Below are 16,856 nucleotides of genomic sequence, written 5' to 3'. Positions count from 1 at the left end.
CTTTTTTTTTTTTTTTTTTTGTGGTTTTTGGGTCACACCCGGCAGTGCTCAGGGGTTTTTCCTGGCTACGTGCTCAGAAATTGCTCCTGGCAGGCACGGGGGACCATATGGGACGCCGGGATTCGAACCAATGACCTTCTGCATGAAAGGTAAACGCCTTACCTCCATGCTATCTCTCCGGCCCCAAAGATAGATTTCTTATTCTGCAGTATTCCCCATCGTTTTCCTTGGATGCATATTTTTGGAAAAATTTTATAATAAATCCATTTTTATTCAAAAAGCCTTGTGTTGTGCTCAAACTAATAGTTCCTCGCTGCATTTTGGACCAGGGTGTAGTTAACAGTGGGGGAGTCTGGGACCCCAATTCTGCATGTAGCGACACAGTAGCCTAGAATCTGTCCAGAGGCTGCTCTTAGAGCAGCATTCTCTGGGGTCAGACTGAGAATATAGAATAAAACAGCTGACAAGAATTTACAGGCACAGAGGGACCCCAAACTCCAAGAGCGTAGAAGCTCTAGCTCAGGGGTCTCAAACTCGTGGCCCGCGGGCCGTTTGCAGCCCTCCATACATTTTGTGGCCCACAGCCGACCTTCAAATATCGCAGTATTCGCGATTATTCGCTTACCGAATAAGCGCAATAAAAATCGCATTAGTAAGAAAAAAAATCGCGGGCCCGGAGAGATAGCACAGCGGTATTTGCCTTGCAAGCAGCCGATCCAGGACCAAAGGTGGTTGGTTCGAATTCCGGTGTCCCACATGGTCCCCCGTGCCTGCCAGGGGCTATTTCTGAGCAGAGAGCCAGGAGTAACCCCTGAGCACCGCCGGGTGTGGCCCAAAAACAAACAAACAAAAAAAAATCGCATTAAATATTCGCATACCCCGCGCAGTTTTGTTCGGGGTATGCAAATGTTTAATGTGATTTTTTGCGATTTTTTTCTTACTAATGTGATTTTTTTATTGCGAATATTCGGTAAGTGAATAATCACGAATACTTTGCACCTAGTGCAGACGTCATTTCTGCTGCTCCTGCCCGCTGTCTTTTGCGGAGAGAAGGGAGAGAAGTTTATTACAGAATTATTACAGAATTAGATTGTCATACCTTCATCATGACTTCATCAAAGCCTGCAGTGAAGAGAAAGATTGATGACATTATCTTTTAAATTCTTTGTGGTAGGGGCTGGAGAAATAGTACAAATGAGGAGGTTTGTGCTCTGCACACTGACAACCTGGGTTTGATTTTTTTTTTTTTTTTTTGGTTTTGGGGTCACACCCAGCAGCGCTTAGGGGTTACTACTGGCTCTATGCTTAGAAATCACTCCTGGCAGGCTCGGGGACCATATAGGTTGCAGGGATTCGAACCACCATCCTTCTGCATGTAAGGCAAACTCCTTACCTCCGTGCTATCTCTCTGGCCCCTAGGTTTGATTCTTAACATCGCAGAAGTGAGCCCTGAATGCAGAGCTAGGAATAAGCCCTGAGCACAGCTTGATGTAACTGCCTAAAAAATCACTGTTAGAAGCATTCAGAATATGTGGGCTTGATCCATGACTCACACACACACAACATAATGTTGATCACATCTGGCGTCTTAGTGGTATCAACTGCCAAATTGACACACACAATCATCACAGAGGAAGTAATTTTACAGTCACAAATGAGCACCTAATAAATGCCAGGTAGTGAATAACTATCAGTAGTTGTACTGAGAGAAGAATGAAAGTAGGGACAGTACAGGAGTTAAAGCATTTGATCACAGGAACCAGATGCTCCCTGAGCACTGCCAGGAGACCGGTGACCACAAAGCAGGGAGTAACACAGCACTGCCAAGTGTGGCCCAACCCCCTCTAAAATAAACTAGAATAAAGACTGAAAATTAAAAAAAGGATTTCATGGGGGCCCAAGAAATAACACAGCAGCAGGGCGTTTGCCTTGTATGCAGCCTATCCAGGACGAACGGTGGTTCGAATCCTGGCATCCCATATGGTGCCCCGAGCCTGCCAGGAGAGATTTCTGAGTGCAGCGCCAGGAGTAATCCCTGATCCCTGCTGGGTGTGAACCCCTCCAAAAAAAAAAAGATTTCATAAATAAAAATGGTACCACAGAGAAAAAATAGGATAGGTGGTGTTGGCCATTTTAGATCAAGTGGTCAAAAATGCTACAAATCTTTTACTGTAAAGAAAAATGTTTGCTATCATGTTTGATAAATAACTGGTAGAATCATCAAATTTCAATGTCTTGCTAATTTATGTATTTAAATGTTCATGTTTTAATCTGATTTAATTTTGCTACATTCACCTATAATAAACTTGTATTAGCAGTATCCTAATTTTGAAACATTATAAAAATTCCATGTTGCAAGTCAGCCCCTGAAGAGGTTGACTAATGGAGGAATGGAGGATGAGGTCTTTCCCCTCCAGCTCGGAGGACGAATCTGCCGGCCGTTCTGAGGTGAAATGGCGGGTAAACAGCTCGCAGACAGTCAGGCTTGTGGAAATATTAGCTTTATTCGGTGGGCAAGACTGAAGTCCAACGTCTCAGCATCAGTTCCAGCCAAAAGCCCCTCGCCTTCCACAGACCTTTGTTTTTATCCCCCAGAATCAACTACCACCCAATGGTGGGATCAGATACCACCCAATGGTGGAAGCAGAATCAGGTACCACTTTAGGGTGGGGGCAGAATGCCAGGTCATACCCTGGGAGGGCACAATCACCGATCAGGGTAGGGTCAGTAACATAATAACCCCATAAAATGTTTACATACACAACACATGACCATCATGTTATTACTTTCTTCATGGTGTGATGAATACTGCTAATATCAAATCGAGACTATTATGAACCACAGCCCATGGGCCAAATCTGAACCAACGCATACAAGCTAAGAATGATTAAAAATGTTTTTAAGGGGCCGGAGAGATGGCACTAGAGGTAAGGTGTCTGCCTTGCAAGCGCTAGCCAAGGAAGGACCACGGTTCGATCCCCGGCGTCCCATATGGTCCCCCCAAGCCAGGGGCAATTTCTGAGCGCATAGCCAGGAGTAACCCTTGAGCATCAAACGGATGTGGCCCAAAAAACCAAAAAAAGAAAAAAAATGTTTTTAAATAGGTTAGAAAATCAAAAGCAGAAAAATATTGGGAGGACATGACATATAACATACATTAAAAGCCAGATTTTACTATCCATCCATTTAAAAAAAATTGTTTTATTAGTTCCCAGTTGTTGCCAGGACATGTTACAAATTGATGGTTCAGAACAACACAGATTTGTTCTCCGATAGTTCTGCAGATCAAAGTGTGAAGTCAATGTTTCTTGGATAAGAACTCTGTGGTCTAAGGGCTGCTTTTTCCTCCAGGCCCTGAGGCCAGGATGGATTTAACTTGCTTTTCCTCACTCTGGCTGCATTTCTTACTCTAGCCTCGAGGTCCCTTTCTCCATTCCAGTTTAGCACCTTCAAGTTCCTCTGTTATCACACAGTCCTCAATCTCTTTGAATATTGCTGCAGCACAATTTTAATCATCAAACAGTAGACAATCCGAATGCACAGCCACCAATTGGTTAAAGGACTTTTCAAAACGATTTATCTAAACAATTAACTACTTTCCTGCAGTCAACTGAATGGTGAGAAGTAGCAGAGTATAAGTTACTATGATGTGCATGAACCGTGGAAACATTTTTCTAAGGAAAAAAAATACCAAAAACCAATACCATATGCCTATTGTACAAAATGTCCAGGGGCGGGGGGGGGGGGGTCGGGAATCTTTAGAGATCAAGAATGTAGGAGGTTGCCTGCGTGAAAGATAAGAACAGGGAGAAACTGCCAGTGGGTGCAGGTGTAGTGGAGGGTGGATGGGAAGGGGCAGAAGGAAATGTGCTGTTTTCTCTTAGATTAGGTGCACATGGCAAATATACTGAAAAATCATTGACTTATCCTCTGAAAACAAGTTGTTTTTCAAGTTTAGCTTTAAAAAAAAAAAAGACAAGAAAGCAGGAAAGAAAACTTCTATTTGGGGGCAGAAGAGAACGTGCAGGGATTAATGTGCTAGTATCAAGATTCATTTAGCTTCCCCCTTAAAGCCACAGTTTGTGTTCCCCTGAGCACTGCCAGGAGGAATCCCTGAGTAGAGCCAGGAAGAGCTCCTGGGTACCAGCTCCAGAGTGGTGTGACCCCAAACTCCACCTTTCCCATAAACAAAAGGGGAAAAAAAGCTTCAATTTGGGGAGAATGCTTGTATAAGTAACAATTAGGTGTTTTCGGACCCGGAGAGATAGCACAGCGGCGTTTGCCTTGCAAGCAGCCGATCCAGGACCAAAGGTGGTTGGTTAGAATCCCGGTGTCCCATATGGTCCCCCGTGCCTGCCAAGAGCGATTTCTGAGCAGACAGCCAGGAGTAACCCCTGAGCACCGCCGGGTGTGGCCCAAAAACCAAAATATAAAATAAAATAAAATAAAATAAAATAAAAAATAGGTGTTTTCTGAGTGAATGGGACATAGCAGAAAAGGGGGAAGAAGTAAATGGACTAGGGGCCAAGTATTAGTCTGGAAATATTGATTTGCCATTTATTCCAGAGGAGAGTTAAAGTTAAATATATATATATATATTTATATATATATATATTGATTTGCCATTTATTCCAGAGGAGAGTTAAAGTTAAATATATATATATATATAGTATTTATATGGGGGAAATAGGAAGCCTGGGGGAGATGTTGGGGCGACCACCTCTGCACCCTCTTCCCCCAAGGAAATGGGGCCTGTTCTCTGGGGTCTCATCTACAAAGGGCATAGTTAGGATTAATCCCTTTAGTGTGGACAGCAGACACCCAGGAGTAGAGGCCACCTAGACATCGGGAAGAGAGGAAGGAAGAAGAGAGAGAGCCTTTGTTGAGTTATCTGGCTTTGGCTCTGAGCCGAGGGGAGGTTTTCAGCAGATGAACTAACAGGCAACATTTGCACAGAAATGTCCACTTAGGTTGCAACCTGCTTGCAAAGGGAAAGACCCTTTGAGTTTCAAATGCTTACTGGGATGTAAACTGGGCTGGTAAATGGGAGAAGGGCTTGCCTGGATTCTGCTTCTGCAAGGCTTGCCAGCAGCAGGGTCAACAACCTAAGGCTAATTGCAATGAGGGTGAGCAGGGGGGTGCCAGAGAGGAAAGGCCTCATTCATTCCAAGACTTCACTTCCCCCATATTTTGCTGGGCCTATGCAAACAACAACAATTGCTACTCTCACACATTATTACTGTATTCTTTAAAACTCTTATCCTTAAAAAAAAAAAAAAAAGAGCTTCCTAAACTTTCTACTAGTGCTTTCATGAGTTCATAGGTGATTCAATAATTCTCAAAGATATCCTTGCTACTGAACTTTTTCTTCTTTCCTTTTTCTTCCATATCTTTAATTTTCTTTCAATTTTCAATTTTTTTTAAATCATGTTGCTTTGGGTCTTACCAAAACAAATTATCTTACGATTAGTGATGTCAACTACCAACTATGGGGTGCCATTTTCTTCAACAACAACAAAAAAGAGTTCAGGTCCGTGCAACTAAGCAGTGCGTGCAAAGGATTCCGAGGCGGGTCAGGAACTCGGCGAGGACGCTGGGAGCCGAAAGGTGGGGGGGTCCAGGGTGTGGGGGTGCAGGGGTAGGGGCAGTGGCTGCGGTGGAGACATTGGCAGAGGCAGAGGCCGAAAAAAATCACAATTCCCAGCGTGCCCGCCCCCAAAGAGAACTACAATTCCCAGCGTGCCCCGCGGGACCCCGACCCTTCAGAGGCACGAGTACTACAATTGTCAGCGTGCCCTGTCTCCTGCCCAGAGGCAGGAGAACTACAATCCCCAGAGTGCCCGCCCCAGACATAACTACAACTCCCAGCGTGCCCCGAGCCCCGCCCGTCCCTTAATTAGAACTACAATTCCCAGCGTGCCCCGCGGGACCCCGGTCCCCTCCGAGGCAGAACTACAATTCTCAGCACGTCCCGCGCCCGGTTTTCTCCCGCCAACCCAGGCAGGAGAACTACAAATCCCAGCGTGCCCCGCTCTCAGGGGGCGTGTCGCGCGCGTGCGCAGAGCGGTGGCGCGGGCGGCGGCGCGGTCGCTTCGAGCGCGGCCTGCAGTTCGCTCCCCGGCGGGCGGCCGCTTCCCGGAGCCGGGTGAGTGCGCGAGGGAAGGAGGGAGGGAGGGAGGGAGGGACGGACGGACGAAGAGACGCGGCTCCCGGGCGCCCGACGACGCCGAGGGCTCGCGGGGAGGCTGGCGGGCCGCGAGGGGCGGAGACGGACGGCGGGCCCGGGGACGCGGGAGGCAGCGCCTCGGTGGGCCCGGGAGGAGGCAGAGGCAGAGGCAGAGGCAGGTCTGCCCCTTCTGGGAGGGTCCTGGGGGGCTTGGGGGGCTGCTTCGGGGCGGGGCAGGTGGACGGCGACGACCAAGAGGACGACGACGACGAGGACGGGGACCGAGCCCAGGAGGATCCGACTCGCACCCGCACTGGCCCCCACCGCACAGACACACCCGGATTGATCCCTGGTTGGTTGATGGACGGACACACCCCAGTAGCACATGCACCCCCATGGCCCCCCATGCATACACCCGATACACAGACGCCCACCCAGTGGGCACACACCGATTCACTCCCCAGTACACCGTATACATACCTAGTACATACACACACACACACCTGACACTTGGTTGATCCCTGGCTGATCCATGAACACACACACCCAGACACACATACGCCACACAGGCATCTAGTGCGCATACATACCCCCAGGCACACTCTCGTTACAATTTGATGGGCCCATAGCAACACACACCCGGACACACACAACTCCATACCCATGCCCAATACACACACTGTCTCACAAAATCGGTCCATGCTCACTTGTACATTCATCGCAGACATAACCCCCATATACAGACCCGAGTACTGACATAGCCCCATACACACGCCTGGTGCCTACACACATGGCAGTACATGATCCCCTTTCCATTCATTGAGTCCATATCCCCATCTAAGCACCTGAGTACTCATACCCCCAAACACGTACCCAGTATTCATGTAACTTCATGCATGCACTAAGTACGCACAGAGCCTACACACGTGGTACAAACCCATCACAGGACATGCACAGCCACATACATACAACCCCACAACACATACCATTCAGACACCCAGGACATACATCTCCCAGTACATTCCCACCCCGACACACACAGTACATGCACACCTCACACACAGATGCCTCGGTATCCACATACCCCCCATATACACAGAATCCTTTACACACACCCCATACATGCTCATCCTTACACACACTGCACACACCCCAGGGTGCATACTTCCTACAAACCCAAATACACATCCCCAGAACGTAACCTTCAGTACATCTACATCCACTACACAGACACACAGTATATTCACAACACCAGGGCACAGACCCTCTGAGTCAAAGCCTGGTACCCCGACAGCAGTGGACATACTCTGGTCCATTCACACCATTACAGAACATACATAATAGCACACACCTATCCAGTACATGCACTCAATTAAATTGAAAAAGAAATCCTAAACTAAGGAATCGCACAAACTCAGTGCAAACACACAGTCATACAGGGATTCATGTTATCACGGTTGTTGATTTTGGAAAGGGAAAGGGACTTTGTGACTCTAGGGGAAGGAGTAGGAGGGGACAACTACGTTTTAATGTCCTTAAACACTTGCAGGGGAATGTAACACTTGGCACAGCTCTTCCCAGAAAAGGGATCTTCACCATATGCCTACACACTCGTGAAAATAATGTCACTGAAGTGTAGAATGAGAGACTGGCCACAGTTTCAGTGTTCAGTAATAGAGAAGTTACGTACAATCCTTGCAATGTTTTACATTCATGAAAGTTGAAAGAAGCTCTTTGTGTAAAAGGGAAAAATCATCAGCAGGATATAAAGTGATGGAGATGGGTGGGTTACAGTTAACCCCCTTCCCCAAATGCATCATCTGCATCATCTATGTAAAAGCCAAAATGAGAGAGGCGTACTGTTGCAGAGATAGCTCAACATGTTTTGCATGTAGGAGTTCCATCAGAACTTAGATAAGAAAAATCAGAAACTTCAAATTGTACGATAGCACAATCAGGGGATAACTGGCTGCCTTTGAAGAGCTCTGGGTGACACCACAAAAGTGGAATGAGTTTATTTCCGTTTCTGGTTAACTTGATCAGCGAACCGTAGATGTATCATAGAGAATCTTATGTTGATAAGACTGAATAAAAGGTCTTTTGCTGTAGAAAGGAATGCAACATCAGAACCCTGAATTGTCAATGTCTCATATAACATTTGGTGTTCTTGGTTCTTCAGATCAACATTTCATGCTCCTTTAGTGGTTTAGATCTTCAGCACAGATTCGGCTGTGCTCAAACCAGTTTTAATTTCCTATCTGCTCTCAATATCTTCATTTTGGGACCCAGGCTGAAAAAAATTAAAATGCCTGAAGCATACTTTTTTTTTAAATAGCAAGAATTCAAGAGTCTGGAGAGATAATACAGCAGGTAGGGTACTGGCCTTGCAAGCAGCCTACCAGAGTTTAGTCCCCAGCATCCCAGAGGGTCCCCTGAACTTTACCAAGACTGATTTGTGAGTGCAGAGCCAGGAGTAATCTCAGAGTATCACAAGGTGTGGCCCCCCAAAAATAAAGTTCAGGAATACTTCTGGAAATTACCATGCCTCAGCTCAGGAGAGGCTCTTTGAAACATCTGTGTATTCTCCATCAAATAAAACAAGTCATGTAGCTGAGTCCAGAGTCAGAGTTACCATGTATGTTCTGTCTGCTAGGAGGCTCTGCAGAGACATAACCAGAGGGAATAGTTTTATACATTATACATTGGGAGAGATATTTGAGGAACAAGAATGATCAAGGAAATGAGTCAATAAATTAAGTTGAAGGTGGTTGAAAGGGGAAAATGAGAGAAAAATGTCTAAGTGCATGTCTAAGTCATGTGCATGCCTGGCAAGGTACACCATTCTACTCAGATAAGAATGTTCTTCAGGGTCAGAGAGATAGTATAGAGATTTGGGCATTTACCTTATGGCCCCTTGGATCTGATGCCCAGCACTCCAGTTAGTTCCCTGAGCACTGCCAGGTATGGGAAAAAAATTTTTTTTCATACTTTCATAAAACAGTATCACATTGTTTAAAACATTTTGTTGTTGTTGTTTTGGGCCACACCTGTCGGCATTCGGGTTACTACTGGTTCTGTGCTTAGAAGTCACTCCTGGCAATCTTGGGGGGCCATATGGATGCCCGGGATTGAACCTGGTTGGTCTCGGGTCGGTAGCCTGCATGGCAAATGCCCTACCTCTGTGCTATCATTTCGGTCCCAAAATTTTCTTTATTTTATATAACATCCATCAGCTTCATACCTGGTCCCATAAACAATTCTAAGTGTTCATAGAAACCCATAAAATAATTAGATAATGCACATTTATGATACCCATTCTTTTTGTTTTGTTTTGTTTTGTTTTTTGTTTTGTTTTATTTGGGCCATACCCGGCGATGCTCAGGGGTTACTCCTGGCTGTCTGCTCAGAAATAGCTCCTGGCAGGCATGGGGGACCATATGGGACACTAGGATTCAAACCAACCACCTTTGGTCCTGGATTGGCTGCTTGCAAGGCAAACGCCAATGTGCTATCTCTCCGGGCCCCTATGATACCCATTCTTTTTTTTGTTTGTTTTTTGTTTTGGTTTTTTTTTTTTTTTTTTTTTTTTTTGGTTTTTGGGCCACACCCGGCGGTGCTCAGGGGTTACTCCTGGCTGTCTGCTCAGAAATAGCTCCTGGCAGGCACAGAGGACCATATGGAACACTGGGATTCAAACCAATCACCTTTGGTCCTGGATCAGCTGCTTGCAAGGCAAACACCGCTGTGCTATCTCTCTGGGCCCATGATACCCATTCTAAAAGTACTAATTCTAAATGTGTTTGTTTTAGCTCCTGAATTTGCTCATTCTTGTATATATATATATCCATGTCTGCCTACCCATCTTTCACAATGAACTTTGTTTTCAGGGAGATGTCCTATGCTTCGTAGATGTTAATGCACTTTAAGTTTGTTATTCAACAGTGAAAATGAGTCTTACAGAGGTAATACATATTTTCATATGCTTTCCATTTGGGGGGGGGCTTAATCATCTGGTGTTGGGGTAATTTTCTTAGTTTCAGCTTGCACTATAAAGCTACAGTTTTTGATTAAGAGTAAAAACTAAGTAGGGGCTTTAGAGATAGTACAGCGAAGAAGGCCTTTATTTGCCTTTCAGGAATTTGTCTTGCATGTGGTTATCCCCGGTTCAATCCCTAACACCCCCTACAGCCCTCTGAGGAATGAATTATTGAGCACAGAGCCAGGAGTAAGCCTTGAGCATACCAGTATATGGCCCCAAAAGCAAATAGACTGAAATACTAACTAGTGACTCTAACCTTGGGCATGTATGTTATTTAACCTTCTGTGCATCAGCATTAGCTACTGTGAATGTTGAGAATGGTACTTGACAAAGAAAAGGTCTAGAAAGGTTAAATGTGTTAAGACATAAAATACTTATAATAGTTGCTGACACATTATATAAGCACCTCTTAAGTGCTAGCTGTTCTGTCATTTCTTTTTATTTGGAGACCATGACTTGAATCATGGTTCTCACAAAGCAAATTATATTTATAGACTTACTCAGTTTGAAAAGGCAAGGAAATCATTTTCTTTCTTCTCTTGAATTCCAGGTTAAATTAAAAATACCTTTTGGAAATAAGTTACTAGATGCTGTTTGTTTGGTACCTAACAAGAGCTTAACATATGGAGTCATCCTTACACATGGAGCATCAGGAGATATGAATCTGCCTCATCTGATGTCACTGGCGTCCCATCTTGCATCTCATGGCTTTTTTTGCCTGAGATTTACTTGTAAAGGCCTTAACATTGTACATAGAATTAAGGCATATAAATCAGTTTTGGTAAGAAAGAGTTTTTCTATCTTATTATTTTTTAGTTGACTTAAGACATTTTATTAGCAGTCATTTAGTTTAATTAACTCTTTTGGGATAGACATTTTATTAGCAGTTATTTGGTATGATTAAATCTTTTAGGACCAGAGGTATAGTTCAGTGGTAGAAAACTTGCCTTGCAACTATGAACCTTGGCTTTGATTCCTGGCACCACCCTCTCTCCAAATTGAGAAAGATTTTTTTAATCATCACAGTACCTTGGGTCAAAGTGATAGTACAGCAGTAGGGCACTTGACTTGCATGTGGCAAATCTGGGTTCAATTCCTGACACCCCATTTGGTTCCCTAAGCTTGCCAAGAGTGCAGAACCAAGTAAATCCTGAGCACTGCCATGTGTGGCCCAAAAACAAATCAATAAAACACCAAATCTTACTGTACATGTACTGCTAGATACCTTTTTTAAATCAAAATTCCATGGAGATGTATACTCACATAAATGTTTTTGCTATTGTCAAAAGGAAGTTATTTATGAGATTCTCTTATTGAAATAGAACTTTTAAATATTCTTCTGGATTTGTTGCCTACTGTCATGTAAATGTGTAAATATGACTTTTCACTACCTAGAAATAATTGAATTTCTGGATAAAAGAAACTTGAAATTTTGAATGATTTTACATTTGCTAAGTTTTTCAGAGCTTTATAGCAGATATGTATTATTTTAAATTATGTATTAAAAACTTGTGTTACCTTTTCACATTTTTGAAAAATTAGTATTTGATTGGATTTTTTTAGACAGGTAAGTGATATGTTGCTAATATACTCAACATAGGATTTGATATTGAAGCCATAGACAGGATAGCAAAGTCTAGGGTACCCCTTTCAGAAAAATTGCATACTATTTTGTGGTTATAAATCTTTATTTACAAAGATTTTTATTTTCAGTCATGATTGGAAATATGTTGGCTTTCTAATAGATTATTTTTTGGTTGTTTGTTTTTGTGTTGTTGTTTTTTTGTCTTTTTTTTTTTTTTTTTTAGAATTACCTAAAGACCTCAGCCGAATACAAACTTGCAGGTGTTTTCCTTGGAGGTACGTGGCAATACTTATGAATACTTAATGGTGTTAATGTAGTAATAGGTAATCAGTAATGACATTGAACAATCTAATTTAAAGTATATTTTGTGTTTTGGTAAATCACTTCTTGATATTAGTTGATTTAAAACAAGTTTAAATATAAATCCCGTATTTTGTAAACCAGTTTCTCTCCTTTTATATATAGCTAAGTCACCATCTACTTTGATCTTTTTTGTATTAATCAGAAAAATAATTGCTTCCCTCCTCTCATTTGTCTTCGGATCAGTTAGCTATAGGTAAAACATTTTCAGTATTACAGCTAGTGTTATTGCTACTTTTCAAAGACTAGTTTTGATACATCATCATCACTATTTCTATGTATGTTTTTATTTTCAACTGAACTTAGTTTTAATTGATCTTAGGTCGTTCAATGGGCTCAAGAGCAGCTGCTTCTGTAATGTGTCATATCGAGCCAGATGATGCTGATGATTTTGTTCGAGGTCTCATTTGTATTTCTTATCCCCTGCACCATCCGAAGCAGCAGCATAAGCTCAGAGATGAAGATCTCTTTCGTATAAAAGATCCTGTACTGTTTGTGTCAGGCTCAGCTGATGAAATGTGTGAAAAGGTGAATTACAACTTGGTGTTTGTGTGAATGAGAGAGAAAGAGTGAAAAAATATCTTGGGAGTAAGCTATTGCTTTGCAATATCCAGTCTCTTTTAAGTTGCTGATTTGAGGGGTCAGAGCTATAGTATAGCAGGTAGGATACTTGCCTTGCATACAGACAATCCAGGTTCAATTTCCTGGCATTATTTTTGGTTCTCAGAGTCCCACCAGAGTAATCACTGAACACAGAGCCACAGGTAAGCTGGGAGGTGAGGGTATGACCCCAAAACAAACCATAAAAAGCTAATTTGATAAATTTACCTAAGAACCTAAAAAAAAATTAGAAATTTATGGGTTTTGCTCCAGTTTTTAACTTTATTACCAAAAATAATGCATGTATTTTGTAGTATTTCTGACTGAGAGACAGTACCGTTTTACTTCTGTGTACATTTCCTCGAACAATTTGTTGTCTCAGGTCTGGAGGGGACCCAAGAGTTAGTACAGAGACTAAAATGCTTACTTACCTTGCATGCACTTGTCCTCAGTCTGATCTCCAGCTCCACATACAGTTCCAGAGCATCACACTAGTGATGACTCCTAAGTGTGTGTGGCCCTTACCCCACAAATAGAGTAAATTGATTTTTGTTTGGATTTTTTGTGGTTGCTTGGTTATTTTGACCAGGTAATGCTTATCCTTTATACTGGGCTTATTCCTGGCTTTGTGCTTGATGTTCACTCATAGAAGAGCTCATACTTGGTACTAGGGTTTGAACTTGTCAACCATTTTTAGGGCAAGTGCCTTAACCCTGCACTCTCTCTCAACGAATGGATGCCAGTTTATACAAGAGTGTGGGAGAAATAGGATCTTTATACTAGTCTCGTATACTCTTTTATTTTTCTTCTCCCTGTAGAATTTGTTGGAGAAAGTGGCACAGAAAATGCAAGCTCCTAATAAAATCCATTGGATTGAGAAGGCAAACCACTCAATGGCAGTGAAAGGACGGTCAACAAATGATGTTTTCAGAGAAATCAACACACAGATTTTGTTTTGGATTCAGAAAATCACGGAAATGGACAGGAAATAAATGTCTTTAGGTAGAAGCCATGTTATTTTGGATACAAATACAGTTAATTTGATTTTTTAATAAAAGCATACCTCTCAGCATTATGAGATATATTTCAAAGTAATTTAATGTTCTTTGATGTTTCCCCCATTTATAAAACATGTTTTGTGAAATTATTGTCCTTTACAAGATGTCTTTTAAGAGCACTGTTATATACAGATGATGTACAAATATTGAAGGTGGTCTAAATATAATTTATTTTCGTTAAGATAGTTACGTTTTGAAAAAATATTAAACATTTGAATTTGTTAACATTGGTGTTTTTATTGTGTACAACTGAATTTGTAGTAGTGTTATTTCTGTTGCAGTAACATGTTTTGCAAGAGTAAATAAATTTTAGGTGTACACCCTTGGTAATCTTAGTTCTGTGGACAGACAAAGGGTTTGTTACAGCCTACGTATGATCAACATTTGATCTTTGTTTTTCTTCTAATTTATGTCTCTTAGCCCCTTCTAATTCCATGTTACTACGAAAGACAAGATTTCATCTTTTAATGACTGAATAGTATTCTATACATTTAGAACATTTTTTTAAATTAATCATGTCATTTGGGCACTGGGGTTGTCTTTAAATGCTGGCTATTATACATAGAGCCACAATGAGCATAATAAGCTTGAATGGATCTTTCTTTTGGTTGGGTTGTGGGACGGCGATCAAGGGTTTCTCCTGGCTCTGCACTCAGATATCACTCCTGGCAAGCTCAGGACCATATGTGATGCCAAGGATCGAACCTGGGTTAGCTGTGTGTAAGGCAAATGCCCTACACGCTGTGCTACCATTCTGGCCTCTGAAAGGGTCTTTTTAAACGAGTGGTTTTGTATTTTAAATTCATACCTAGGAGTGGAATTGCTGTATCATAAGGTCATTTTTCTGTGGTGGGAGAGCTGCACCTAACAATTCTGGGGCTCTGTATTCAGGAGTGACCTCTCCAGGTGCTTTGGGGCCTCGGTGGCAAACCTATGGCACGCGTGCAGCTGGCACGCAGGAAGGGGGGGTCCGAAATTAAGGTATGCAGCGAGGCGGGAGGCGAGTGTGCCGGTGGTTGCTTTTCTTTGCAGCTCACCTGGCAACAGGACTGGACTGGGAGGACTGGGCATTGTGCCGCAGTTTGGGCAGCTGGGCTCAAAAAGGTTAGCCATCACTGTATTTAGGGCAGTGGTGGGCAACCTTATTTTCCTTTTATCTTTTTTTTTTTTTTTTTTTTTTTTTTTTGGTTTTTGGGTCACACCCGGCAGTGCTCAGGGGTTACTCCTGGCTCTAAGCTCAGAAATCGCCCCTTGCAGGCACAGGGGACCATATGGGATGCCGGGATTCGAACCACCGTCCTGCATGCAAGGCAAGCGCCTTACCTTCATGCTATCTCGCCATCCCGCAACCTTTTTTTTAACTGAGCCAAATCTCGGCAAAACCACGATTGCAATTTATTTTGAGAGCCACACAGGGCGTGCACTGACAGGCCAGGAGCAGAGTCCTGACTCCTGGAGCGGCCGCCGGGCACACAGAACAGCCGCATTAAAAAGGAGAAAGATGGGCTGGAGAGATAGCATGGAGGTAAGGTGTTTGCCTTTCATGCAGAAAGTCAACAGTTTGAATCCCGGCATCCCATATGGTCCCCTGTGCCTGCCAGGAGCGATTTCTGAGCGTGAAGCCAGAAGTAACCCCTGAGCGCTGCCGGGTGTGACCCAAAAACCAAAAAAAGAAAAAAAAAAAAAAAGAAGCGGAACAAGTTTACATTCTCACCAAGAAGATTCCTTTTTCTTCATAACCTACAGCATTTTTCTGGCCATTCTATAAGTGTGGGGTCATAACTATTTTTATTTGCATTTCCCTGATAAGTAAATATGATATCTTTAGTGGTTGGTATTGGCCAACCGTTTTCCTTGGTATAGTGTCTGTATAGCTCTTCTCCAGTTTCTAATGACGTTGCTATTTAAGTTTAGTGAACTGTGCAAGTGTTAGAAAACTATAGAGACTAGTTTTTATAGACTAACATATTCACCTAATCGTTTAATAAATTTCAGAGAAAGGGGGATATATTTTGAGCTATAGGAATCGTAAACATTCGTTTTTAGGACCAAAATGCATGCCTTGCATGCGACTGAACCTGATTTGACCCCTGAGCACTCCCATATGGTACGGACGCCCTCCCCCAAATTGTTTTTAAGAATGAAGTGTAAGCTTCACATGCAAAATTGGGGAGGCGGGCTTTTCTAATTAAGGAAAGAATGAAATCAGGGCTAGTGAGATGAACTTACAGGCTATACCTAGACACAATTGGGGCACATGATGTCTCCTTGACAGGTTCAGATGCCACTTCAGCTAGACTGGAAATTGAGCTTTGCATGAACTATGTAGTGTATTTCCCATAGTGGACTCTAAAAGATGAGAAACTGATGTATGTAGAGTTAAATTATTACAGTCAAGGCCCGGAGAGATAGCACGGCGGCGTTTGCCTTGCAAGCAGCCGATCCAGGACCAAAGGTGGTTGGTTCGAATCCCGGTGTCCCATATGGTCCCCCTTGCCTGCCAGGAGCTATTTCTGAGCAGACAGCCAGGAGTAACCCCTGAGCATCGCCGGGTGTGGTCCAAAAACAAAAAAACAAACAAAAAAATTATTACAGTCAGAAATAAAGTGCTTTTTCTAGCTTCCCTGATACATAAACAGTCTCTGAATTCAAGTAATTTGGACAGCTTTCATATTTTCCAACTTCCTCATTCCTACACTAGTGGAGTCAATTGATCTTGTCTTAAATGAGAGAAAATTGTAGATAACAATGAACAAAATGTTTATATTATAGAATGAAATTATGCACACTGTAAAATCCAATTTGCACATACCTACTACTTTTTTGTATAAAGTGATAAAGACCAAAAATTTTGTGTTTACTATGTCCAAATAGTTAAGTGTGACATTGATGAATAGACCTGTTGGCGGTTATTTTCCCCTCAATTATTTTCTTGTGGAGGCTGAGTTCTCTTTGTAATAGGCTTTTTCTCTTGTTCTTGACTTTTCTTTTATTCCTGATGAATAAATATAGCTCAGCAATTTGTATGCTGCACTTGAAATGGACATG

The 16,856-nt window shown here is 42.7% G+C and overlaps 1 protein-coding gene across 1 annotated transcript; it reads left to right on the top strand.

The window, feature by feature from the left end:
• The first annotated feature begins 6,086 nt into the window (after positions 1-6,086).
• TEX30 (testis expressed 30) lies at positions 6,087-14,033 on the top strand. The gene is made up of 6 exons (XM_049778633.1): positions 6,087-6,145; positions 10,054-10,128; positions 10,756-10,986; positions 12,014-12,065; positions 12,473-12,678; positions 13,569-14,033. Exons 2-6 carry the CDS (start codon positions 10,114-10,116, stop codon positions 13,740-13,742), a joined length of 678 nt encoding a protein of 225 aa, XP_049634590.1. The 5' UTR covers positions 6,087-6,145; positions 10,054-10,113; the 3' UTR covers positions 13,743-14,033.
• The last annotated feature ends 2,823 nt before the right edge of the window (positions 14,034-16,856 follow it).

The sequence above is a fragment of the Suncus etruscus genome, chromosome 8, assembly GCF_024139225.1.
Source record: "Suncus etruscus isolate mSunEtr1 chromosome 8, mSunEtr1.pri.cur, whole genome shotgun sequence".
Taxonomy (NCBI): domain Eukaryota; kingdom Metazoa; phylum Chordata; class Mammalia; order Eulipotyphla; family Soricidae; genus Suncus; species Suncus etruscus.
Note: the sequence above shows the minus strand (reverse complement) of the source record. Positions and strands in the feature narration are given on the sequence as shown.

What these genes read in the sequence shown, in the direction of transcription:
- TEX30 (XM_049778633.1), top strand. An exon ending in TGCAGGTGTTTTCCTTGGAG is followed by an intron (nt 12,066 to 12,472) that starts GTACGTGGCAAT and finishes AATTGATCTTAG; the next exon opens with GTCGTTCAATGGGCTCAAGA. An exon ending in CTGATGAAATGTGTGAAAAG is followed by an intron (nt 12,679 to 13,568) that starts GTGAATTACAAC and finishes TTCTCCCTGTAG; the next exon opens with AATTTGTTGGAGAAAGTGGC.